Source organism: Arvicanthis niloticus, chromosome 7 (genome assembly GCF_011762505.2).
Source record: "Arvicanthis niloticus isolate mArvNil1 chromosome 7, mArvNil1.pat.X, whole genome shotgun sequence".
Taxonomy (NCBI): domain Eukaryota; kingdom Metazoa; phylum Chordata; class Mammalia; order Rodentia; family Muridae; genus Arvicanthis; species Arvicanthis niloticus.
In genome coordinates, this window is record NC_047664.1 from 19,193,890 (window position 1) to 19,221,522 (window position 27,633).

Sequence of the window (27,633 nt, forward strand, 5' to 3'; positions counted from 1 at the left end):
CGTACATCAATTGCATGGCTAAAGTTTCCAGTGGCAACTACTGTCTCAGCTCAAACATGGCTTCCACAGAGTGTCCTTCTAGAGAGTCCAGTCGGTTTCTACTACCCCCACCACCTTATTTTCTTTATAGAAATACAGTAACGTAAAGATTTATGTATGCTTGTGTTTTGAGACAGGCTCTCCCATAGCTCAGGCTGGCTTTGTAAACTCATTATGTAGTGGAGGATGACCTTGAACCTCTGCTGCTACTACCTCCACCTCCCAAATGCTGGGATTACAGACAAGCCACCCACTACTAAAAATACCACCTTAGTCTCAGGTTGGTAAGGCTTATCAGGTGTAGAGTGACACCTTCCCTCAGCACAAGGTCTAAAAATCTCCCTGAGAATTTAAACCTCCCTTGGCTTCGAGATGTAGCTTCCTATTTACTTCTTTGAATAAAGATAGTGAGTAGAAACTATGCCCTCTGGATATGGTTGTTAAAAGCTGAAGTGTGTGTGTGTGTGTGTGTGTGTGTGTGTGTTTGGTGTTTTGTGGCTCATCCTAGCTTCAAAGTTTTGATCCTGTGGTCTTGGCCTATGGAGTTCTGAACATAATTCACCCTGCTAATCGCTTTTTAAAAAGTTTTAAATCTTTATGCCTTGTCTATGATTCTGTTCAACCAAAAAGACAACTGCTATTTATACTCTGTGAAGTCACTTTGGAATTAGCAGATTTTAATTATTTGCTTCACTTTGGGAGAGTTGTATAACAGAATGACTTTTTATTTGTTTGACAGGCTAGTGTATATTTTAATTATCCACCCATTCCTCCTTTTCAAGCGCATGCGTTTGGGCAGACGTAGAGGTAAGAGGACAACTTTTGGAAGTTGATTCTGTCCTTCCATGAATCAAACTCAGGTTGTCAGGCTTCGTAGCCAGCGCAGTTACTCCCTAAGCCATCTTGTTGGCCATGAAAGATGATATTCTCTATCCCACCCCACCCCGCTCCGCCCCATTACTTGTTTTAGTCAGTAAAAGACTGGAGAACGCAAGAGGCGGAGCCAGATAACCCTGAGTTATTTTTGTCACTGAGACAGTCCACCTGCCTCAGCCTCTGGCGTGCTGGGAATGCGCTGGATAATCTTAAACTTAAACCGGGCGTTTCCTTACTAGAACTCTAAAGTGCCGACAAGCTACTCAGCTCCTCCAAACCCCAATCAAGTCAAATACTCGTGTATATAATTAAATGCGAATACATCACAGACCCAGAGAACAGGTGCGTATTAGCAACGGGAGGCAAACGAGATTCCGCCAGACCTGTCACAGCACTAAAAGTCTGGTCCAGGCCTCAGGCAGTGGGTATCTCGGTCAATCTCTGGACGTCGTGTTCATGTACACAGAATGAGGCAGCGGCCTCGCAGCGCAGCTGAAAACCTTTGGTAGGTAAAAGACGTAATGTAGATAGAGAGGGAAAATAAGGCTGTGGGGGTCCCCGTATGCAAATCCGCGCCTTACAGCCGAACGCAGGCGCCGGCGCTTCTGCACTTCCCCTCCAGAGCACCAGGACGCCGCGCGCTCTTGCGCGGGGGCGGAGATTTGCATGTGCGAAATCGAGAAGAAGGGGAACCACCGGTCGAAAACCCCGGGCGGGCCTCGGGCGGCCAAAGAGCGCGCCCGCTGCACCACCCGGCCCGCCTCCGGCCCTTCGGCCAGCATGACGTCACGGACACGCCCCTTGGCTTTAAGCGGCGTCCTCAAGGACTCCGGAGGAGGGGGATTTCTCAGGGACCAGCGGCTTCTCACGCGCGGAGCCCTCGCCGCGCACCCGGGGAGGTCCCCGCGCAAGCGCGCTGGCCGCCGTGGCCGGGAGGGAGAAGTCGCGCGCCTGCCGCGAGGCTCCGCCCCCCCCAGCCCCGGGTAGGCGGTGGCGCGAGTGACGTAAGCAGCGGGAAATCCCCCGTTCCGCCGGGCGGTCCGCCCCGCCCCCCTGCCCCTGCCGCGGCATCCTGGCAGGGCGACGCCAGGACACTAGTGACCGGAGCGCGAAGATTCGGGGGTGGGAAGGTGTGAGCCGCAAACCCAGAGGGGCCGGGAAAGAAGAGGAGGCCCGGGGGTGGTCCGAGGACTGGGGTCCCGGCTGCAGAGGTGCTCGGCCTCCTCACTGGCTGGCTGGCTAGTTGGCTGACTGACGGGCTAGCTGGCTGACTGACTCACTGACTGACTGACTCACTGGCTGGCTGACTGACTGGCTGGCTTGCAGCCTCTGGCCGGACTCTGGAAGCTGCGGCGAGCGGCGCGCGGAGCCGAGCCATGGCCTCGAGTGAGTACCGGGGCGAGCACCTGCGGGTCACGGGAAGGAGCTGTCGGGGGGCTCGGTTTGGGCTTGGGACGGTCTGCCTTTCAAGTCTTCTCATCTGGCAAATTGTCAGCCGTTTAAAAAGTTACCCGCTCCGGGGTTTGCGTGTGAAATCAAAGCGGTGCAGTGTAATCCGATCTCCTCCTAGTAGCCAGAACCTTCGAAATTCCCAACGGCGTGCTTTTAGGATCACGGGGGTGGGGTGGGGGCTAACCTCGGTAAAGGAGAGCAGAGAAGCCTCGCGTTTAAAAGACTCAGCGGTGTGGAGACCCGGTTTTACATTTTCGAACAAAAAAAAAAAAAAAAAAGAGGAACCTCCGTACCTCAGGCGAGCTTTCTTTTTTTAAAGTCCAATCGTGCCAGTAACTAAGGGCTCTAGGGCTGACATTGGTACAGAATGTGGCTTGACGGTAAAAGTCCTCAGCGGCCTTTTAATTCATTCCAAGCGAAAACACTACCCCCACCTCCACGAGCTAAAGGAGTTGCATGTCTAGTTTACAGCGTAGAGACCTCGACTCCAACCCTGCACGCACATTTTGTTAGCAGCAAGAGGGCGAGACGATTTTTTTTTTTTTTTTTTTTGATTAGGCTTTAACTGGTAAAGGATGAAAATGTCATCATTTTAAAGTCAGTGTTTATCTGCCACTAGTAAGTATTGGATCGCCCGCTTTGAGAGGGACACATTTATGAGAAACAGTTTACCGGACGGGGGAGTCTAGGGTGACAGCCTTGTTGTATGTAAAGCAAGTACTTGAAGCAGCCGAGGCGCGTTCCTGGCCGTGGGAGCTAAAATGACACCTGCAGTCTGTAGCAGGACGCTGACCCTTATCTTCCCAGTGACCCTCGGGAGAAGGCAGCCGACGTCTGGCAGAGAAGAGGAAGTAGAAAGCTTAGTGAACTCTTGAAGAGTTGAGCAGAACAATACCAAAACTCCTGTCGTAGGCCCTAAAGGAAACTGGGGTGTTTCACATGACACTTGATTTCAGTTTGTCTGTGGTTTTCATGAGAAAACAAGTGTAGTTTAAAATATTTCAACTTTCTCTTTACCCATTTAAATGAACCCAGACTTTCAGATGCTCTAGTAAACTCATAAATTTAACTCACGTTCAGATTAGAAGAATAAATAAAAAGGCTTTAAATATTTAATTCATTGGTAATCAGAAAGAGATTTTTGTATGAAATTTGTAAAGAGTGGTAGTTTGTTAAAACAGCTCTGCCCTGTTTACTTAATAGGATTTTATTAATATAGTACACGAATGCAATACTTGAAAATTTTTCAACAGAAAAATCATTTATTAAAGGACTGTAAGACAGCTATGATTTTAAAATGTAACTCAGTTGCAATTTGCCTAAGGACACATATTTTATGCTGCTATAAAATGATTCCAAAAATTAAAAGGGGGAACTTTTAAAAGAAATGCCATGTTTTAAGGAGTTAGAAGTTGGATTGGTCTTGCCCAGCTTCTGCGAAGCCCTGGGTTCAGTTCTCAGTACGGTCAGAGAGAAAAAAAAAAAAACAAAACCAATAAACATAGAAAACAAATCTGTAAGTTGTAGTGTCATTGTCTTCTTGTTTTTGATCTTTTATCTCTGATTGTACTAAATGAGACTATTTAAAATATGTCATTTAAATTGTAATTCAGTCATTTGAAATTTCTAGGCAAGAATATATTTTAAAGGAGTTTGCATACCTTATCAGTTATAAAGATCATATAGAGAAAAATTATGAAATAAATTTAAAATTCCCATTCCATTTGAAAGTTATTTAAAAGCAACAAATCTGCTTAACTTATCATTATGTAATTTAGATTCTTTTTTGCAATATAGTACTGAAACCTTGAAAAGTATTCCTATTGATTACCAAGCACTTAAGACCATTTGTTCATTCCTCTCCGGATGTCATATGTAAATAGGTATGTGTAATTGAATAGGTGGTGCCTATAAATGTAAAGTGTCATAGATCCTAATCTCATGAGCAGAATTATATAAATGTCATGAAAAGACAGGATTTTATATGATGATTCTAATTATTGTTCAGGTAAACTAGCAAATTAAGACTTCCTAGCTAGCCATTAAGCTGGTTTTCATTGCCTTTTAAACAACACTGTGCTTTGGTTCTAGCTTTTTGATAAACTTAATTGTAGCAGGCAATGTGGAGAAAAATGCTCCTGATCAAAGATCTGCATATTTAGGCAGTCATTATTCATGCAGTTCTATTCAATTTAAGCTAGATGCTTTATGTCCATATTTTAAAATTCTCATTAGTTCCTAAAAAGAACAAAATGGAGGGGGCTGCACAGTTACCTTGTAAGGTACATACTATGTTTCTAATGAGTAAGACTGTCTTGGGTGAAATGTACTTTAAAATTTAGAAAGTGTCACATTTTTTAGTCACATTTAGTCACATTTTTTCTTTAATATGATTCTGCTGTGCAACATAACAGGAAGTACAGGAAGGAATTATTTTTGTAGACCTTACTACTAACCAACTTTTTGTATGTGAATTTCAAGATAACCCTTTTTTTCCCTAATAAAAGTAAAGGTAGCTGTGAGACAATTTACACTTTAATAACAGAGCTGGAAGTCAGGAGTGGCTACTAGCTAAAACAAATGACTTCCTTTTTTTTTTTTTTTTTTTTTTAAAGTAAGACTGCTCACAAATACAGATGTTTCAGAAACAAAGCACATGAAAAGGAGATAAAGCTGTTATAATAATTAGTGATGTACACTAAGGAGAATGAATGGAAAAAATGACCGGCACAATCACAATTAAGAACACAGGGCATATGTGGTCTCTTTCTCAGGTACAATTAAGGGACTCAGAATTGTTTTTTGTTTCAATTTTCTTCCATATGGATTCTCTGAATGATTGTGTTTATGAGCACATGATCTGAATATTGCAGAGGAAGATCTATTTATCAAAAAAAGTTCCTTTGAAATTTGTACTTAACTGTGCCTCTTGTATTTTTAAGTTTGAAATCTAGCAGAGATGATTTGGCCCTACCATGTATTTTTTGTTCTAGGAAAGACTTTTGCATTCTAATAGGTAAAAACCTCTTAGGACTGGTTTTTAGTTAGTTAGTTAGTTAGTTAGTTAGTTAGTTAGTTAGTGTTAGTTAAATTGATTTCCCTGTATCCACAGCAGTGAAATCTTACTGCAAAGCATTTATTTGCCTTGTGGCTCACACACCAGTTGAATGTTCATCAGAAAATTCTGAATGGAGATGATATTTGGGAGTGTATGGTTATTAGCTGCTTGCTTCTTTTGGTTCCAGGCAAAATCTGTTTACCTAAGATTTTCTGAGAAAGAGACATTCTAGTTAGCTGTTCTTAACTATGCTTAGTATGACTGTCATTTGTATGCTATATTGTAAACAGTAAGGCTCTGATAGTAGTTCAAAGTAATGTTTTATATAAAAGGGCAATCAAAGGCATTTGGAATGTTTTCTTTGTTTCAGTTGACTAAGGTTTGTTTGTTTGTTTTGTTTTGTTTGTTTGGTGAGCGGGGAGAATGACAATTAGCCAGACAATTTTTGCCTGCTTTATTCATAATCCTGTCTATGCTTGGAGCAGAACTTTCAGTTGCTTCCCTGAACACTTTGCATTGTTGTTTTTACTTCTTCATGTCTTAGGCAGTTGGTCTTCAGAGTATTTAGATTAATTTGGAAGGTCTCTTCAGAAATCTGTCTGAGCTTTATTCTTGAAGTGTTACATTTCTCCTCAGATCTCTGTGAGGTTAGATTATGGTTTGGCTTCTGATGTACAGCCCAAGAACAAACTTTATTCTAGGGACTTTGAATCTAAATATTTGCCTTATATTCTTAAAGATATTTGTATTTGTTTTAGGTTATAAGTTATAGCCATATCTGTTATTGAGGTTTTATGCTTAACTATTTTTTTCTTGTTACATAAATTAAAAAGTTGATTTTATTTTGAAACTTGGTTGTAATTATACCTCTGCAGTTTAATGACACTTATGAGTTTTATTAAAAAAAAAAAAAAAAAACAACTCAAGGAAGACTTTCACTCTGTCATTTTTTTCCTAGCTCTTCTGTGGCTATAGACCCAGGAGACATCCATGTGATAGTCAGATTTGTTAGTTTCTTGGATTATGATTTCCTTGCCGCTATGTTATTAAAAATTGTTACTGTACTATGTATGTATGTATTTATGACAGGCATAGTAGTCCATTCCTTCAATTCCAGCACTTGGAGGCAGAGGTAGGCAGATCTCTGAATTCAAAGCCAGTCTGGTCCATAATGCAAGTTCCAGGTCAGCCAGACCACACAAAGAGACTGTCTCAAAAAATAAACCAAAAATATAATAGTGAGAATAATAAATAATCTTTTTCTCAAAATTTTATATTATTTTGAATTTTTATCATCTCTAAGATGGGAAAACACTAGTACTCTTTACTAAGAAGTAAAGTTAAGAGAATCAGTGAGAAATACCTATGTGTGTGTTTTGATTGGTATTATAATTAATATATGTAATTAACATTCTCATTGTGTACTTAATTATGGCTTCTAATTCTAGCAATAATATTTTTATTGGTATATCTATTTTATATATAATTCTGATAATTGATCTATTTCTAATGTTTCTAATGTAAAAGAAATTTCTAATTTTTTAAAAAAAGTTTTAATTTAAAATTTCTAATGTAAAAGAAATTTCTAATTTTTTTTTTTGTTTTTGTTTTTTGGTTTTTTGAGACAAGGTTTCTCTGTGTAATTCTGGCTGTCCTGGAACTAACTCTGTAGACCAGGCTGGCCTCGAACTCAGAAATCCGCCTGCCTCTGCCTCCCAAGTGCTGGGATTAAAGGCGTGCGCCACCACCGCCCAGCTCTAATTTTTTTAATCTTAAAATCTAATTTCTAATTTTTTTTAATCTTAAAACTCATACTTGAGATTTTAAATAGGCTCAGTGTTTTTTTACCTAACTGAACATAAAATCATAATTGCAAGCATTTTAGCTATAATTCAAAAATTATTCTAGTCAATATTAGCATTTTACAATGCAATTCAAAGTATAGAGACCAATCCAGACTTTACACTTGTCCTGGCTGAAGAAAATATCTTAATTAAATTGTTTAGAAACAATTTTGAAAACATTTCTGTACTTTTCAAAACCATAATGACTTTCTTTAATCTTAGGTAAGAGTATTTATTTTTCCTAAGGTTCCTTGGTGTATAATTTTTCCTTTGTATTCTCTATAGAGAATTTTCATTTTTCATCTTCAAAAGGAATGGCATTATAAAACAGTACAAAGGAAGGACCTGATTGGCTCATTGTACTGATACATAATACCAATGATATTATAGCTAGGAAGAGATACAGTTATAAATCAGAATACTAGCAGATATGAGGAAGCATGAAAGTATAGTTGTTCTCGTACCTACAAAGCACTGGTTTTTCGGTTATTGAGGAATATAATAAGGAGGAGCTAATTAATCATTAATAGAGTCCTTTAATTTTTGGTCACTGACACAAAAGAGTTTTGGAATTTTAATCTTCCCACAGATGTTAATTTAGGACACTGAGTAATATAATTTCTGCCATTCAGTAACTTAAAGAAGTAAAAGATATAGTTTTATTTCAATAACAAAGCTGGGTGTGGTGGTAGAAATCTGTAATCCTGGTATTTGGAAAGTAGAATCTGGAAGACTGGAAGTTCAAGGAAAGCCTCAAGCCACACATTGAGTGAGGCCTGCCTAGGTTACTTGAGTCTCAATAAAAGGATGTAGCTCAATTGGTAGAGTAGCTACCCAGCCTTGAGAAGCCCTGATTGGACCCAGCATTGTACAAAGTCTGTGATAGTGGGGCCTGTAATTTCAACACTAGGAAAGTGGAGGCCAGAGGCTTAGAAGTTCAAGACCAGCCTAAGCTACAAAACAAGTTAGATGTTAGCCCTAGATGGGTAAGACACTGTCTCAAAAAATAAAGAATGCAATAGTTAACTTTTTCTAAACTAATGTTTTTTGGAATAATTGCTCTAAACAAAACTACCATGATGGTTGATTTACAGGACGGAAAAGTTATTCCCAGTTGGGGAATGTAGACTGTAAATTCTGAAATTTGTGTTTGAGTGAGGCTTGTTATCAATGAAGAGTTCCTTTTTGTTGTTGTTGTTTGGTTTTTTTTGTTTTGTTTTTTTTCGAGACAGGGTTTCTCTGTGTAGTCCTGGCTGTCCTGATACTCTGTAGACCAGGCTGGCCTCAAAATCAGAGATCCACCTGCTTCTGCCTCCCCAGTGCTGGAACTAAAGGCTTGCACAACTACTGTTTGGCTCAATGAAGAATTTTACAAGAAGGAAAATAAATATAAATGCATGATATTATATGACAATATTTAGGTAATTCTTACTACTTTAATATATTTTAAAAATACTTAATCTCAGGTCCTTTATATGTCATAATTTTATAAATACAAAGTATTTTATAAATACTCACTGGTTTAAAAATATGAGTAACTTGCTTTGAATGTTCCTACAATGTTTTTTATATTTCTCCTTCAAAAAAGGTAACCAGCTACCATTAATGATGTCATTATATATCAATTTCCCACCAGAACACCTCTTAAGTAATGGTCTGGGATTTATTTGACCTTTTAGTTCAACCACAAAAATTCTTTAAGATGCCAGTAAAAAGAAATCATGTTGAATTTAACACATTTGAAGAGAAGGGTACATTCTCTTAAGTAGTCCTATAAGAATGCACAGACTATGAGATATTTTAAATTATGTTGTAAATTTTACATATACAATGATACACACATTGTAAAATATTCATTTACCTTATATTTTCAGTAATTATTATATGGACTTTGTTGGATTAAAATCATCTTTCTTTTTTTTGTGTGTTTGTTGTTTGTTTATTTGAGTTCTTTTGTTTTGTTTCTGGTGGTACTGAGACTGAACCCAGATCCTTCAGCTTGTTTCCTGTCATTTGATAAGCAAATGAGTGATAGATTCAAATGCAGGAGGTCCAAATCAAAATGAATTAAATTAAAGATAGCAGCAATAATTTATTAGATAACTCAAAGTAGAAACCACATGGCCACAAGTGATGTGTTTTCTCTCTCTCTCTGTCTCTGTCTCTCTCTCTCTCTCTCTCTCTCTCTCTCTCTCTCTCTGTGCATGCGTGTGTGTGTGTGTGTGTGTGTGTGTGTGTGTGTGTGTGTGTGTGTGTGTGTGACTGAGACCTAGTACTCATTAGGCTACGCTGGCAAGCCAGTGAACTCCAAGGTTCCTCCTGTCTCCTCTGCAGCACTGGGCTTACAGGGGTATGCTACCATGCCTGGCTGTTTTTATGGGTGCTGGGAATTGAACTCAGGATCTTGTACTTGAATGCCAAGTACTTTTCTAACTGAGCTGTTTCCCCAGTCCCTTGCCAATAGTGATTAATTTCTCTTTGATGTTTAGAACCAAAATACGTGAGTTTTGTTTTTTGAAGTAATCCTTTATCTTATAACAGCCATGTTTTAGACACACCTGAATTTGTGCTCATATGACAATTCTCTCCACTTACCTATAGTTTGATTATCTTTAGTTCATTTATTTGTAATTAACTGTAGTTCAAAAATATTAAAAGGAAATTTTCATAAGGATTTAAATAATTTGTTTTAGTTGTTTGTTATAATTGTTCTATTTTATTGTTGTTAACCTGTATGTATGTATGTATGTATGTATGTATGTATGTATTTGTAGGAAAAAATGTATGTGTGTATATGTAAGTCATCTTTAAACTGATCATTTTCTTTTTTCTTTTAGTCTATCCACACCATCAGATTTCTTACTCTAGAAAGCTAATATGAGCTTGTGATTTCCCTGAATAAAAGCATTGATTTCTTTTCACATATACAACAAAATCCATATTACTGAATGTACATGGACTTTTGGCTCTCTTTCTAAGAGTGACATTGCACTCCACTTTTATTGGTGGTTGATGTCATGGACAATTACTTCCCTTTTTCTAAAATGTCTTTCCACTCTTGTTTTGTTACATTTTTCCTCTCTTAAACTGTTAGATTCCTCTTTTGTTCTTATTATAATTTTCTGCAGAATTTTGTTAGTATTTCCCCCTTTTGTACATAACATAATTGTGATGTGTACTAGTCATTGCTCACTGTTGGGTGTAAGGTCCTTCAAAGTAGCAGTTGTGATGGTGGTGTCACCGTTTTCAAAAGAGCATCTGAAGTAATAGTAGTACCATTTGCTGACTGCCTCTTGTATGTGTAATACTTAGGAAGAATTTAACACATATTTTACAGAGACTATTAATAATAAGATATTATTAACACAGGGTCTCGCTGGACTCTTACTGGATTGTATTTTGTTTTGATAATAGAACTCAGGAGGCAGAAGCAGGAGGATCACTGCAAGTTTAGGGTCAATTGGGTCTACATAGTAAATTCTAGAAGGAAAAGAAAAGTACCTGGTTTGGAACAGACCTCATCCCATACTATATTAAAAACTTCATTATTTCAGCATTTCTGAAGCTTGTTTACATTCTAACAGGATAAGCCTTAGTGAAATGGATTTATGGTTTGGGAAATATATACTCCTAAAGTAAAATCACATGGTTACCTGCCCTAACTTGAAAACACAGTTGACTTTATTCAACTTATATTTCCATCACTTGGCTAATAAAAAAAAAAGGTGAAGATGCATATATTTTTAAAGTTTTATTGACATATACTTAATTCATTGTAATGTAATAATTATATATAAACTTTTTTGTTTTTTAGTTTTTTGATACAAGATCTCATTAGGTAGCCCCAACTGACCTTGAACTTGCTATATAGATAAGGCTAGTTTTGAACTCACAGAGATCATCCTACCTCTGTTTTTGAGATTGCTAAGAATAAAGCCCTGGCTCTCCACACTTGAAAATATAATGTGTATGTGTGTGTGCATATACCTATATATACACACATATATGTATCTTAATCAACAAAATAAAAATCAACGTGTCCACCATCTTCCAAATTTTCTCATCTACCAAGTGTAGACAAATAGTGATCACCTTTCCTTCATTATAGGTTGGCTTACATTTCTGGAGTTTCATGTAAATGGATCATATAGTATATGTGCTTGTTTCAGATTAGCTTCTTTCACTTAACACACTTACTTTGATAGTTATATATGGTGTTTTATCCTAAGAATACATATGTCAAATTACATTTGTTATTGAAAGTAAATTACTTTATTATCTCCACATTATATGTTAAATATTAGAGGAGATTTAGCTGGAACTGATTTGAAACATTAGTTGAGCCTTAAGTCAATATACTGTTTTAGTATATTTTGTGCAGATCCTTTGATAATCCAGACTTGCCTATGCAATGAGTGTTCTTTCATGCAGTGATAATCTAATTTAAAATAAAGCAGTTAAATACATTTTACTCAGTTTTGGAATATAATGTACATTTGAATACTATTTTCTTCACCTTTCTTGGGAAATGTTGGGAGAAAAACCTTCTAATTGGCCTCATGTGGTCAGGTAACTCTAAAAATTGTTACCTGAGAACTTAATACACTCATTAGGTATAGATATTAAGCAATAAGCACTAATCAATTATGTGTTAATACCACATAGGAACTCAGTTTGTATAAGAAAATGGTATCTTCCTCATTTAATCTTTGATGATTAAATTTTAACTTTGTTATTTAATGTTGGAAAGGAAAAGGATCTTTGTTTTTATATGGTTTTTTAAAAACAAAGCCATTAAAGTTTATTATATTACTATTCTAATCTCATTGCTCTGTTCTTTTTAAAAATTTCAGGTGGATATAATCCGTATGTGGAAATAATTGAACAGCCAAGGCAGAGGGGAATGCGGTTTAGATACAAATGTGAAGGGCGATCAGCAGGCAGCATTCCAGGGGAACGCAGCACAGACAACAACCGGACGTACCCATCTATCCAGGTAATGGGCCTTTCTTTAGTAGCTAACTTTTAGTGGTTCGTTTTATTTTATTGTTTTCAAGACAGGGTTTCTCTGTGTGGTCCTGGCTGTCCTGGAACTCATTCTGTGTAGACCTGGCTGGTCAGAGATCTCCCTGCCTCTGCCTCCCGAGTACTGGAGTTTAAGGTCCACCACCTGCCAGAAGGCTCAGTCTTTTGCAACCCTATGCTCTGGTCCCTTCTCCCTTTCTTCTTTGTACTTGCTCTGCATTAGCTAGATGTGTAGGGACATCTCTTAAAAATGTGGAATCTTTCCTGCTATATAGTTCATGTATTAATGTAACTGTAGTGATTCACACTGCTTGTTGTACACTGACAGCTTTAGATTGGATCCCTTTTGTTAACACAAAGCATTTAATGAGGATAAAGCATTCTGTACATATACTAGTGAGAGGAATTATTGTATATGTTAAAGATGGATTTGGAACATTTTTTTGATCTTTTAGTGTGGGGGCTACTAATAACAACTTTCCCCTTCTTTTTTCATACCTTTATGCTTATCTCCAAAACTCTGAGTTAATAACATCATTTTAAAGTATCACTCTTTTTCTCCATGTGTGTAAAGTGTGTGAGTGTATGCTTTTGTGTGTGTGTGAATGCAGACACTCAGGTGCCTCAGTGCCCATGTGGGAGTCAGGACAGCGTTGGGTGGGTTGGCATCTCATTCTTCTATTTTGAGACAGGGTGTCTTTGCTGTTTTTCCTCCTTATACACCTGGTCCACTAGCTTCCAGGGTTCTTCTGTTTCAGATTCTCATCTTCTGATAGGGGTGCTGCTACTACAGGCTCAAGCTACTGGTCTCTTTATCTTTTTTGACAGACAGTACCGGGGATTGAACCTAGAATCTTAGAAATGCTAAACAAGTGTTCTACCACTGAGATTTATCCCTAGCCTGTGAAAACAAGTTTGTTTGGGGGTTTTGTTTTTTTTTTTTTTTTTTTTTTGGTTGAAAATGAATTTAGCAAATGTACTATATTTATAAGGTATGTTTATATTTTATATTTATAAATTATGTCTACTTGCCTTTTAATTTTTATAATTTATTTATTCATGTATTTATGTTTAGTGTTTTGAAACAAAACTGTTAGCCACAAACTTGTAGTGATCTTGCCTCTTGCCTCTGTTCCTTCATACTGGAATTACAGACATGTGCAATCATGCCTAGCTCATTTTTATCATTTAAGTGCCAATTAAAAACCTTAATAGTGAGTTGGTGTGGTAGCACATGACAAGCATTTGAGAGGCAAAAGCAGGGAGATACTGAGTTGAGGACTGCCTAGCTATGTAAGAAGCTCCAGGCCAGTCTGGGCTATTTAAGCAAGACCTTGTCTCTGCAAACAAATGAAAACAAAGTTAATAGCAAGTCAGGGGTAGTGTCATCCACCAGAATCTCATCTACTTGGGAGGCTGTGGTGGGCAGATGACCTGGGTCTAGAGACTTGTATGGATAAAAGGAAGACACCATCTCAAAATAGATTTTGAAATATGTTTCTTAATATTTCATCAATAGATCTGAAATCACTGTTTTGTGACTAGCTTATTAATTACAGTTTATTTTATTGAACCTAAGAAGAATTACAAAATTTAAAAAATAAGTCAGTTGCCAAGTTATATATTGATTTCCAAATTTCTGCTTTTATATTTTTAACTGATATATAGATGCTTAAATTATACATATTAATGGGATGCAATGTAATGTATGATACATGTATGCATCATGTAATGCTTCAATTAATTAACCTTACTTAGCTCCTCAAATCATTCCTTGTGGAAACATTCGAAGTCCTCCTAGGTTTTTGAAATGTACAGTGCATTTGTACATAGTCACCATATTGTACAATATTATGCCTAAAGCCTTTTGTCCTATCTACTGTACAAACACACACACACACACACACACACACACACACACACACACACACATATATATATATATATATATATATATATATATATATATATATGAATGTGTGAGCATGTGTATGTGTGTGTGCATGGAGGCCAGAAGAGAATCTCAGATCCCGTGAAGCTGGAGTTATAGGCAATGGTGGTGGTGGACTGTGTAACATGAATGCTTGGATCTGAACTCTGGTCCTATGGAAAATCAGTAAGTACTTTTAGCTGCTGAGCTATCACTCCAGGCTCATAACTTCATTTTTTTAAATCACATTTTTTGCAACAATATTGATTTGGATTATTTAAATTCTTTTTAAGTGTTCAAATAAAAGAGATATAGTGAAAAGTTAATTTAAAATACTATTCTTCCAACCCTGTGACTCATTTTTGGCTCCTTTAAAAACAATTTTTGTTCCTAATTTAAAGCATTCCAGAGCAGTGTGTCTTTAATCCTTATTCCCCTACTCCAGTTCATCCTGGTAGATCTGAAAGTAGCGCAGGCAGCTCAGAGCACATTTTGTTGCTGTCTACAGTATGCAGCCAGACACACAACCAGTTCTGGAGATGCTTCTTCAGACATGTTTTTGAGAAGATGTTTCAGATAATTTTAGAAGGAGGTGCCTCTGAGGAGGCAGGTCTTGCTCTTGCTCCTTTAATGATCTCACTCTCCACCAAGATCCAAGCTTTCCCTTCACCTGTGGTGTAGGTACAGTCGGGTGAATTTCAAAACCTGCTTCTATTTTCACCTTCCTTTGCCACAAGATTTTTCATGGGTTATGTGGTCTTAGAGGACTCTGGCTTTTTTTGGTCTCTCTCTCTCTCTCTCTCTCTCTCTCTCTCTCTCTCTCTCTCTCTCTTTTGGCCTCTCTCTCTCTCTCTCTCTCTCTCTCTCCCTCCCTCCCTCCCTCCCTCCCTCTCTCTCTTTCTCTTTCCTCCTCTCTCTTTCTCTCTCTCTCTCTCTCTCTCTCTCTCTCTCTCTCTCTCTCTCTCTGTGTATAAAAACATGTAGAAGTCATAGACAACTTGCAGGACAGTTCTCACTTTGTGCTACAGTGGAGATCCAGAGATAGAAGTTGTTGGTGGCAGGTGTCTCTACCTGCAGCACCATCTCACCAGCCCTTAGTTCTTCTTAAACCATCTTACTTTATTCATCAAAATTATATGTAAGGTTTGTATCTTTTCTGTTCCAACAGGTCTTTGCTGTAATAAATATATAATCAGAGGCTTTTACTCTACCTTGGATCATTTAGTTCCCAGATTAAAAACTTAAAACCTTTATATTTATGATAAGCCTTTAAAGCTCTAGAGCTGGGCAGAACCTATCCTCTAAGACACTGGTATCTACTTTCCTATCAATAACCCTAAGTTATAGCTTGGCATGTTCTGTCTGGGCCACTCTTACTCCAACTGGCCAGCCCTTATGGCCACGTTTTCATGATTCACCTACCCTATGGCATCTTCTCCTCTCTCTACCTTCTTCTTCCCTCATGGTCTTCTGCCTCAGTCCCCAAGCCCAGGAACCAAAACTCCACCTATCTCTCTTCTGCCCAGCTATAGGCTGTAGGCATTGTTATTAACCAATCAGGGATAAGTTGGAAGTCAGGGTTACATAGCATCACTTGGTCTACATGAGGATCTTCTGTCTCTGGAGGCAACCAGGGCCAGTATGTAGCATTACAGTACACAGCAACAGACCACACTTCAACAGTTTTACATTAAGGAGCAAGGTTTGCACAACAAAGGCTGGAAAATGTGAGAATTATTTATTTTGGATTTTTGAGGCAGGGTCTCTTTGTGTTGCCCTGGCTGTCCTGGAGTTCACTCAGTAGACCAGGCTGGCCTCGAACTTACAGAGATCTGACTGCCTCTGCCTCCCAATTCTGGGATAAAAAGTGTACACCACAATGCCTGGCCTGCTTACCTGTTTTAAAAGGAAAATAAACAGATGATAAAGCTAGATGAAATGAGGGCAGAAAGAAGCATTTTAGGAATTGAAAGATAAGTTTACTTTGCTGATATATTCTCTGGAAACTTTAATCTCAAGTAAGCTGCCAAGTATTTGAACTTTATTACATGCTGACTACATTATAGAAATTGAACTTAAATTAATGGATCAGTTCTTTTTATTTGTTTGCTTTTAAAACATGGCATTATTGTATGTAGCCCTGGCTGACCTTGAACTTGTGTTGATCCTGTTTCAGCCTTCCAAATCCTGGGACTATAGGAATATGTCACAATACCCATCTAGTAGATCTGTTGTTAACAAGATATACTTACAGATTGTATAATTTACCTTTTCAGATTATGAACTACTATGGAAAAGGAAAAGTAAGAATTACATTAGTAACAAAGAATGACCCATATAAACCTCATCCTCATGATTTAGTTGGAAAAGATTGCAGAGATGGGTACTATGAAGCAGAATTTGGACCGGAACGCAGACCTTTGTTGTAAGTATACAGTGACAGGAATCTTCAGCAATACGACAAAGATTTAATTTTAGTTTTTAGCAAAATAAATTATTTTTGTATTTAATTTACTATAATATGTACATTCACATTTTAATTGCATTTTATTTTATATCTGTCGGGGTGGGGAGGACACATGTGCTATGTGCACATGGAGGTCAGAGTTGCTTCAACTGGTGGAGTTGGTTCTTTTCTCTACCACGTGGATCCTGAAGATTGAACTCAGGTTGCCAGATGCATTTACCCACTGAGCCATCTCACCAACTTGATATTCAATTTTTTGTTTTTACACATTTGCATTCATTCTTTATTAAATGATACACATGATACTTAGTAGAAGTTCTTCTCAATGTAGCCTAGGCTGGGCTCAAACTTACTATGTTGAGTGACTTTGAACTTATCTTCCTGCCTCCAACTCCCAAGTCCTGACATTACAGGTAATACCACCCTGTCTGTCTCAGCAAGAGTATTATTTTGTTTTCCTTTTTTGTGTTGTTTTCTGTTTTTTCAAAACAGTTTCTCTGTGTAGCCTTCACTGTCTTGGAACTCGCTCTGTAGACTAAGCTGGCCTCAAACTCAAAGATGCCTCTGCCTCTCCAGTGCTGGGTCTAAAGGGATGAGCCATCTCTGCCCTTCTTAGGACACAGTTTCTGGTAGGCTAGGGTTGCCTTCCAGAGGATTCAGATACTGAGATTACAGGTGTGAGATCATAGCCATAAGCTCCTATGTCCCATTTATGCAGATTGAACTTAAGACTTTACACATGTTAGGCTAGAAATCTGCCAACTGAGTGTCTGTCTACCACTTATTTTTTAAGTTTTGACTGTTTCCAGACAGACTCTTACTATGTAGCTAAGCCTAGCTTCCAGTTTGTAGTGACCCTCCTTCCTCAGCCTCCAGAGCACTGGGATTATAAGTAAGCCTGCATTACTATATCTGGCTAGGTGTACTTCTTTATTATTGTTCAAAGTAAAGAAAACATATGTTGCAATTAATCTCTTCATTCTGCATGATTTACCAAAAAAAAAAAAAAACCCTGACTATCTTGGAATTATCTCCAAAAAAGTTCCTCTTATTAATAGCAATAACACAAAACACAAAAAGCCCTAGGTATATACATTTGGCAAGAAATATTACCGCCTGCATGTCTTGACCTTCCAGCAGTGTTTCAAGCTTTCAGTCAGTCATTTGTGTCTTGAAATACTCTTTCTTCATTTCTGTGAAAACAAACTTATAACCCATAGTTTTCTGGCTATTCATGCCATATGGCCCTGTGTGTGTGTGTGTGTGTGTGTGTGTGTGTGTGTGTGTGTGTGTAGTTGTTGGGTTTTTTTTTTTTTTTTTTTTTTTTTGAGATAGGGTTTCTCCATGTAGCCCTAGATGTCATGGAACTTACTCTGTAGACCAAGCTGGTCTTGAACTTAGCCATCTACCTGCCTCTGCCTCCCAAGTGCTGGGTCTAAAGATGTGCACCTCCACTGCCCAGCTTAGTGCCTCTAATCTTACATTGTAGTCATGAGAGTGTTTCCTCTGCTCGCAGTGTTCTTTCAGAGGTGTCTTTTTATTATCTATTTCTTTTGTCTTCCTAGTTCAGTTCTTGTTATTTTTATTTTTGCACGTGATTAGTAATTCACAAGACTTGAGCTAGCAGGGTTACTTTTGTTTGGTTGGTTTTCTTAGTTTGTTTTTAAAGACTAGTAGTATCACAGGCTTAGTAAGCCCTCTGGACTCTATGTCCTACTCAGCGGCAGGAAAGCATCCGCAAAAGATGTGTGAGTGAATGAACATGCTTGTGTTCCAATATAAACCTTGTTTGCAAAACAAGCAGTATGCTGAATTTGGCCCATGGTTTAGAGTTTGCCAAATCCCCATTCTAGACACTAAGTTCCATTAAGGGAGAAAATGTATCTCCATTCCTTTTGAGAGTTTTAGTGCACAGTCGGGACTCCAAACTGTGTTGAATGACTATGAAGGCATACACTGAGTGAATGATCAGATGTCCTGTGATTCTTGACTTCCTTAAGTCAGAGCTTTCGCCTCTTTCCCTTCTTTCCTTTCTTCCAGTACTGGGCTAATTCCAGGGTGTGATGAGCACTAGATATGTGCTACACTACTGAGCTAACCCTCTGCATACCAGATGTGGTTATTCAGATGAAAGAAAACCAAGTGTGTTAGGGTGAAGAATTATTTTGTTTCAGGATTTCAAGAAAGGATTAAGAATTCATAACTTACTTTTTGTTATTGGAGGAGGAGGGGAAGGAAGGAAGTGGCAAAGTTATTTTAGGTGCTAATGATGTCACAGCTGTGAGTGCCAAGCATGAAGCATGAACATGCAGCAGTATGAACATGGAAGAAGGCGAACCAGGCAGCCTCTAGCTGCAAGTACCAAGTAAAATTTGAAGAAATGGTCATGTTCTTATCATTGAGTTTTGCTTCCTTATTCACACCCACCCATCTCAAATGATGTCATGGTTTTTCCATGTGGGAACAAGTATGACTGGGTGGTGGTAGGGAGTTCCCCATCATCATTTGTATTACACATATGCAAATGAGTAATATTTGTAGCTATTGAGATGTTTTCCATAAATGACCCTTTGAAACTGTTGCTAAATATTGTTAGTATTAACCCTCTTTATAAAAATATTTCATTTCCTCCATTATAATCATAGAACATGGCATAAAGTGTATTCTGTCATCTATGAAAAACTTGAGGCCAGGCCAGAGCACACAGCAAGACCTTGTACAGCTGCCAGCTGTGTTCTCATATATTTCATGGTACACTTTTCAGCGATGAGCTAGGCAGGCAGCATAAGTGAGCAGAGGGACTCAAATATAAGAAGGCTAGCCTGGCCCCTCATCAGAGTGGACAGTTGTGTGTACGTGGGGACATAAGTGCTCAGCCTCTGAGCCCAGGTAGTGCTAGCAAACCTCTAAAATGTTCATGAGGCCTGAAGAGCTAATGGACTGAAGAACTAAGCCTGAAGGTCTAATCACCTGACTTTGGAGTTTGGTGCTGTACATAGATCTTTAACATGCACTAGTCACTCTGTACAAGTTCAGCAAAACATGCCTGCGTATTTCCAGGCCCAGCTGTCTTTGTACCTCTTGATACACCAATTTTAGTAAACTGAGCATGAATTTGTTTGGAAGGTGAAATTTTGCTTCTTGGTGGTTTTGTTTGTTTTACTTGTAACATTTATCTAGGTATATTTGACTAGGCATATTGGCAAAATGTAATTATAAAATAGTACATTTGAAAGTTATATAATACTCTATATACTTTCTCAGTTTGGTCTTTTGAGACAGGTTTTCCCATAATTCAGGCTAGCCTCAAACTTGCTAGGTAACCAAGGTAATCCATTTGCCTCCATCTCCCTAGTGCTGGGATTAAAGACATGTCACCATGTGCTCTTATTTCCTATGCTATTAACAGTTCTCTTAGACAGGCCTGCATTTGTTTGTCTTCTGTCTTTACCATCAGAGTTAGAAACAGGGTCTGTGGTCTAGTAGCTGGTGTGGCAGGAAGATGACACCTCAGTGTTGAGTATGTTTGATTTCTGTCATAGTTTTGTTTAACTATGATGTGATTTTGAAAGTTTCGTTCTTTGCTTTTAGTTTTCAAAATTTGGGTATTCGGTGTGTAAAGAAAAAGGAAGTGAAAGAAGCTATTATTTTAAGAATTAGTGCAGGAATCAATCCTTTCAATGGTAAGTGTTTTATTATAATTTCTACTATTTGTATATCAATGGACTGTGATTTCTATTTATCTTATGATTCTACTTGTTGACTTGTATTTAAATGGAAGCCTCCCCTTCCCTTCCTTTTTGTTTACTTTGATGTAAGGTCTTCATATGTAGCTCTGGCTGCTCGGTTACTCACTACGTACTCCAGACTGGCCATGAACTCCTAGCAATCCACCTTTATCAGACCCCAGGTGCTGGGATTGTAGATGTGAGCCACCATGCCCAGCTAAAACAAACAAACAAAAAACCAAAAATGAAACCTTCTCCAAGTGTTTTGATTCTTTCAATATGCTTCTTCTTTATGCCAGTCTGCCAGCCGTCAGGATTCACTCTTCTTTCTGAGTGTTAAATGGATACTGTGTTATGAAGTATTTTCCTCCCTTACCATCATCATTGTTGTTTAATAGTGATCTCATTCAGCCCAGCTAACTTGAATTGATGTTTTGCTGAGGCTGTCCTTGGGCCCTTGATTTTTACCTCCCAAGTTGTCATTACAGGCATGTGCTCCATACCTGGCCACTCAAAATATTTTTTAGACTTCTCTTGATTTTTTTGTATGAATGTTTTGCTTGCATGTATGTATGTGTACCACATATGTATCTAGAGGTCAGATCCCGTGGAACTTGAGTTGCAGATGTGTGTCACATCTGCAAGATGTGACTTGGAATTGAACCCAGGTGCTCTGCAAGAACTACAAGTACTCTTAAGTACTGAGGCATCTCTCCAGCCCTTCAAAATATTTTTGTAGTATGTTTTTGTATTGGTAAAATATATCTTGTTGTTTAGTACATTTTATTGTGAATAATACTTACTATGCAGTTTATTTTTACTTTATTGTTTTGGGAACAAAGTTTTACCATATAACAAAGGCTAACTTCAGATGCCATATCCTCCGCTCTCAAGTCGCCCTCCTGCTGGGATTATAGGCACATACCACCATTTCCAGTTTAAGCATTTGATTTTTATTATTGCTTTTGTTTCTGTTTCTGCTTTTGAGACAGGGTCTCATGTATTCTACACTGGTCTCCTCAAACTCACTGTGTAGCCAAGAATGACATTGAATTTTCTGATCCCCCCTGTTCTACCTCCCAGTACTGGAATCATTCACATACATCATAACACTTGGTTTATGAATCATTGGAGATTGAATTCAAGGTTTTGTGTGCTAAAGAAGCACTCTGCCAAATACGCTGTTTCCTTTGCCCATAAGAATTTATTCTTTATGACACTCTTGGCTATGGCATCTGGTACCTTTTAGCATTCTACACTGTTAAGTAGATAAATGATTCCTAAGTGTATGCAGTTATACTATACTTTAAATTTTTTTTTCATTCTGGCACTGGAGAGATGGCTCAGTGGTTAAGAGCACTTTACTGCTCTTCCAGAGGTCCTGAGTTCAGTTCCCACCAACCACATGGCGGCTCACAGCCATCTGTAATGGAAGCTGATTCCCTCTCCTGGTGTACATGAAGACAGAATGCTCATATACATAAAATAATAATTACAAATTTTTAAAACTTTATTCTAAAGTCCTATGTAGCTACTTAAATAGTCTCATTTGCCTAGGCATGGTAGAGCACACGTGTAATTCAAGCCACTTGAGATTACATCCTCAAACTTACGATGTGGCTGTGGATAAACTTTGAATTCTGTTTGAGCCTTTAGTCACTCATTGATTGAAGAAATGTAATAACCAATTATAAGTAACTCCTATCTTCAGTGTTTAATGGAAATACAAAGATGCAACAGACACACCCATTCTGAGTTCATAGGACTTTGCCTGGTAGGATAGAAGCAGCACTTGTAGGTGACAGTCATGTAAGATAAAAACCTAAGTACAGGTCTGGTGCTGCACTGATTGAGAGAGAAGGGATATTTCTTCTACTCCAGGATAAGGGTTAGGCTTTGTAGAAAATTAGTTCAGGGTAGGGAATATGACCCAGTACATATAGTGCCTGCTACATAAGCATGAAGACCTGAGTTCAATCCCAGCACCCCTTTGAAAAGAGCTAGGTATTCCCAACATGAGGGAGGTGGCTCCAGGTGGATTTCTGGTGCTGGCAAGGTTCAGTGAGAAACCCTGTCTCAAAACTAAGGTGGAGTGCAAATAAGACACTTAGTGCTAGTCTCTGTCCTCCACATGTACGCTTATCTGTACATACCTATGCACACAAACAGCAGTTATTAGTTGAATTTTCAGCCTTTACTCTGAATCCAGATATAACTTGTGATTCCTGGTTGTTAGTAGTTTTTAACCATGTTGTACAGGGATGGGAATAATATTGATACAGTGAAAACTGTTTTTCTACATACTAAGAAAATTCAAAGCAAAATCCCCCAAATAATAATATTTTGTGAAAATAGAATTTCTTGCCTTTGATAGAATCATGGTGTGGCTAAATATTTTAGTTTATTAGCCATTTTATTTTTCTTTTATATATTATTTTAATATTTTAAACTCTTGTTGCTGAATAAATCCACCCAGATACAGTTTGTCATGTAACCTCAAGGAAAAGAAACATTTCCCCATCCCCAAAATGTCTTTGATCTTTCTCAGTCAGTTCCCTCCTTCCAGCTCTTGCCCCAGTCAACAGCTCCTCTCCTTTCTGTCAGTATACATGCTTTTCCTAGGGTCTTATAGAAGTGGAAGTATATATTTTTATATTCTATATTCTTTCCTGTCTAGTTCCATTTGGTCTTACTGTTTTTGCAGTGTATGCTGTTGCAGTATATAACCATAGTTTGTTCTTTATTGCTGAGTATTTGTCCATCATGTGACTATACCACAATTTGTTTCCATTAACATAAATTTATTTGTAAACCATCAAGGGCACCTCGCCATTCATTGTTTCTGTCTGTCTGTCTGTCTGTCTGTTTTGTTTTAATATCGATTGTTCACTTTTGAAATGAAGACACTGAAACCTTGAACTCTTAAGTTTATATTGTTATTAAATGAGACTTTCAAGAGTCATGCACTCTTTCTGCCTCTGTACTGGTCCCAGCAGAGTATGCTACTGTGATACAGGTGCTGCTGGCATCTTAATATTTTGAACCCCACATTTTCCCCTTAAACATGGTATGAGGGTGCTTAGGTATGGAGGCAAGAGGACCGCCTCAGATGTTTTCCTCAGGCATTTTCTGCCTTCTTTTTTTGGAACTAGGGTTCTCACCGGCTTAGAGCTTGACTAATAGTCTTGTATTTTCATATACTCAAATGCTAGGCTTAAGAATGCTGATACCAGAATAAATTTCCTGAGACTATTTGACTGGCATTGTGTGAGATATGTGTTTTTAAATTACTTATTGCCTGTAAGACTGAGGAATTTACTAATTATTTTTCATATTTAATCTTTTAATTTTAATGCTAATGTCCTTTCCAAGTACATTTTTCATGTAATTTAATGAATTTCATGTTTATAAAATGTGGCATATATTAGTAAAAATTTATTGCTATAGGCTTAAAATATTTCAAAGGCAGCAATATTTTGTTTTAAAAATGGGCTTCTTTTCAAACATCAGTGCAAAGAGTCTATTCATGTACTGTATTCTGAGGCAAGCTTTTATATTTTTTTCAGGACTATAAAATGCCCTGATGTGCACTTTGTTTTTAAGATGACTTGACTTACACATAAAGTTATATCATCTTGTATCTTTTTCACATTGCGTCTCTAAAATGCTGGTACACAGTTAATATGGCTCTGTAGTTCAAATTTCCACACTGCTATTTAGCTGGAAAAAAATTTAGACAGATAATGTCATCTCTTTAAAATCAATGTCTTACCTGTAGGAACAGGGATGATAGTGATTTTTGCTAGATTTAGAAGGTAATTACAGAGTGGGCCAAGTACTATGTCAAGTGAAGAATGCCCATTTCCCATTGTCTATAACTTGTATGCATGTTTAAGATTTTTGATTTATGGTGGTCAGTTTATGATTCCACCTTTAAGTTCCTGGTCCCTGGTGTAGGTTCTCCCTGAGCATGGCTACAGTTTATCATGTACTGTTAAATAGTGACTGCACAATAATGAAAGCTATTCTTGAGATTGAACACCATCTTAGTTTTCTGCAGACATAGGTATGGACTGAGGTTATTGGATACTGTGAGCAGAGAGAAAAACAGCAGGATTTTAGTATTATGTAAAGTATTAGTATTATGTGTTCTACATTCTAAACCTGAGATTGTACTGTTCAGTCCCTGAACAGCAGCTGCTGGACATTGAAGACTGCGACCTCAATGTGGTGAGGCTGTGTTTCCAAGTTTTCCTTCCCGATGAACATGGTAACTTCACAACTGCTCTGCCTCCCATTGTTTCTAACCCAATTTATGACAACCGTAAGTGCTTTAATTTTCTTATGTCTGCTCTCTTAGCTTGTTTCATTTCCTTAACTGCTAAAAAGTTGAAAGGATTTTCGTAATTTGGAAAGGAGTATGTCAGGTGGGATTGGTGGTTTGCACATATAATTCTAGCAACCAGAGGGCTGAGGCAGGAGGATAAAGTTTGAGAGAATTGTGGGCTACACATTAAGACCTTGTCTCAAGAAACAAAAAGAAGCCAGGTGTGGTGGTGCATACCTTTAATCCCAGCACTCGGAGACAGAGATAGGCAGTTCTCTGTGGGCTCATCCTGGTCTACATTGTGATTTCTAGGATTACATAAAGAGATCCTGTCTCAAACAAACAAATAAATAAAGCAGTGTTTTTTACAGGAAAAAAAAAACCCTCAAGCATATATACAGAAAGAAGAGCAAATCACCATTAGTCTCCTAAATGGCCACTGTCCTCAAGCACATAGTGCAGTCCTTTTGAACAAGCATAGACGGCACCATCTTCCTTATCACGCCCATTCACCAAGTTTGGCACCTTAAAAAGGATCAATGATCTTTTAAAAAACTTTTTTTCAACCCAGTAGTGGTAGTGCATGCCTATAATCATAGCACTTGGGAAGTCGAGGCAGGCAGATCAGGAGTTAAGTTTTCCTTGACTATGTTTGAAAATAAGGGTTCAAGACCATACTGTGTCACATGAGATCCTGTCTCAACTGATAAAGAAAATAATCCCAAAACTTTTTCTCTCAGCAATGTACTTTGACCTTTTTCAATCACATTTTTTTCTTTTCTTTTTGATTTTTAAACACTGCTGGCAATTAAACCAAGACATTGTACAGAGCTATACCCCAAGCCTCACTTAGGTTTCTAGTAACTGCATATTTCCTTCCTTCCTTCCTTCCTTCCTTCCTTCCTTCCTTCCTTCCTTCCTTTCCTTCCTTCTTTCTTTGTATTGCTTTTTACTTTTCGTTTCTCAAGAAGGGGTTTCTCTGTGTATCAGTTCTGGTTATCTTAAACTCACACTGTAGACCAGGCTGGCCTTGAACTCACAGAAATCCACCTGCTTCTACTTCTGCCTCTGCTTCCCAAGTGCTGGTATTAAAGGCCTATGCCACCTTGTTGAGCAGCATATTTTTAATATGGCTATATATTAATTTTAAGAAATCATTAAGATGATATTTAAGAATCATATTTAAGAATATATTTGGTTTGTTTCCTTTTGTAGACAAATTATACTGAAGTAAATATATTTATGTATGCATTTATTTATTTATTTATTTATTTATTTATTTATTTATTTTGGTTTTTCGAAACAGGGTTTCTCTGTATAGCCCTGGTTGTCCTGAACTCACTCTGTAGACCAGGCTGGCCTCGAACTCAGAAATCCGCCTGCCTCTGCCTCCCAAGTGCTGGGATCAAAGGTGTGTGCGCCACCACCGCCCGGCTGCTATGTATGCATTTTAAAGACAACTGTCTATCGATATCTATTTATATGTATGTGTATTCATGTATGTGTGGTTAGAAGACAACTTACAGGACTTGGTTCTGCCCTTTCACCATGTGTTTCCCTGGGATCAAACTCAAGTTGTCAGGCTTGGCAACAGTCACCTTTACCTACTTAACTATGTTGCTCCTGAATGTTTATCTCTTATGCAAATATTTCTGGCATTTATTTTTAAAAGGATAACTTTTGACAAACACCTACATCAAAGGATATAGACATTTACTTGAAAAGATTTTAAGATTTTCCTCCAAACTATTTTGTGTATACACACTCACATTCACCAGTGGTATATGCCACACCTAATTTGCATGTAGAATACTGGACCATAGGAGTGTAGAGGTAGATTATTCTCATCAGAGAGCCTAAGGTACCTTTGAGAACTATCATAGTAATACTTGGCAGATAAATGAAAACTGTGTTGCTCTAAGGATATATAGCCAATGATATAAAAAGACTAATCTAGTCACAGTGTGCCTTTACCAAGAAAGAAGAGGCAGGAGAATTGCTCAAGTTCAAAGGCCAGCTAACCTGTTGTACATAGCTGCAAGAAACAGAGACTGTCTCAAAAGAAGTTGAACTTGAGGACTAGCAAGCACCTGAGATTGTCCTCTGACCTCTGCCCACATGCTGTGACATATGCTTACCTGTGTTCACACATAACTACACTCAGACATACCTCAACATACATATAATTCACACAAAAATATTTAGTTTCCTTTATCTGTACATTAAAATTTTATCTGTTCTCTAAATTATTCCCTCAAATTCTTCCCCTTATAACATAATAAAATATAATACTTGTACTAGCTACTTTTATGTCAACTTGGCACAAACTAGAGTCATCAGAAAGGGAACCTCAGTTGAGAAATTGTCCTCAGAAGATCTGGGCATAGGGAAGCCAATGGGGCATGTTCTGAACTAGTGATTCATGGGGGAGGGCCACCCCTGGGCTGGTAGTTCTGGGTTCTGTAAGAAAGCAAGCTGAACAGCCATGAAGAGCACCCCACTGACCAGCACCCCTCCATGGCCTCTGCATCAGCTCCTGCCTCCAGGTCCCTGCCCTGCATGAGGTCCTGCCCTCACTGCTTTTGATGATGAACTGTTACAGGGAACTATGAGTGAAGTAACCATTCTCTCCTCGAACTGCTTTTGGTCATGGTGTTTCATCATAACAACTAACATTAACTAAGATAATGAATGCTGAGACCCATTTTTTTAATCCTTTGCATTTAGGTGCTCCAAATACTGCAGAATTAAGGATCTGTCGTGTGAATAAGAACTGTGGAAGTGTCAGGGGAGGAGATGAAATATTTCTGCTTTGTGACAAAGTTCAGAAAGGTATTTATCAGTTTTGTTTAATTGAATTAATATATTTTTGATTAATATATGTATT

General features: G+C 38.1%; 1 protein-coding gene across 2 annotated transcripts in view; it reads left to right on the top strand.

The window, feature by feature from the left end:
* The first annotated feature begins 1,746 nt into the window (after positions 1 to 1,746).
* Positions 1,747 to 27,633, top strand: part of Rel (REL proto-oncogene, NF-kB subunit) — a 37,132-nt gene continuing 11,245 nt past the window's right edge. The window contains exons 1-6 of one of the 2 annotated variants that reach the window (XM_076938004.1): positions 1,747 to 2,301; positions 12,123 to 12,265; positions 16,501 to 16,649; positions 20,283 to 20,374; positions 24,603 to 24,743; positions 27,474 to 27,578. In XM_076938004.1, coding sequence (XP_076794119.1) covers positions 2,292 to 2,301; positions 12,123 to 12,265; positions 16,501 to 16,649; positions 20,283 to 20,374; positions 24,603 to 24,743; positions 27,474 to 27,578 — 640 coding nt within the window. In that variant the 5' untranslated portion in view covers positions 1,747 to 2,291. The remainder of the gene's footprint in view (positions 2,302 to 12,122; positions 12,266 to 16,500; positions 16,650 to 20,282; positions 20,375 to 24,602; positions 24,744 to 27,473; positions 27,579 to 27,633) is intronic. The other variant, XM_034508996.2, reaches the window with a different exon arrangement.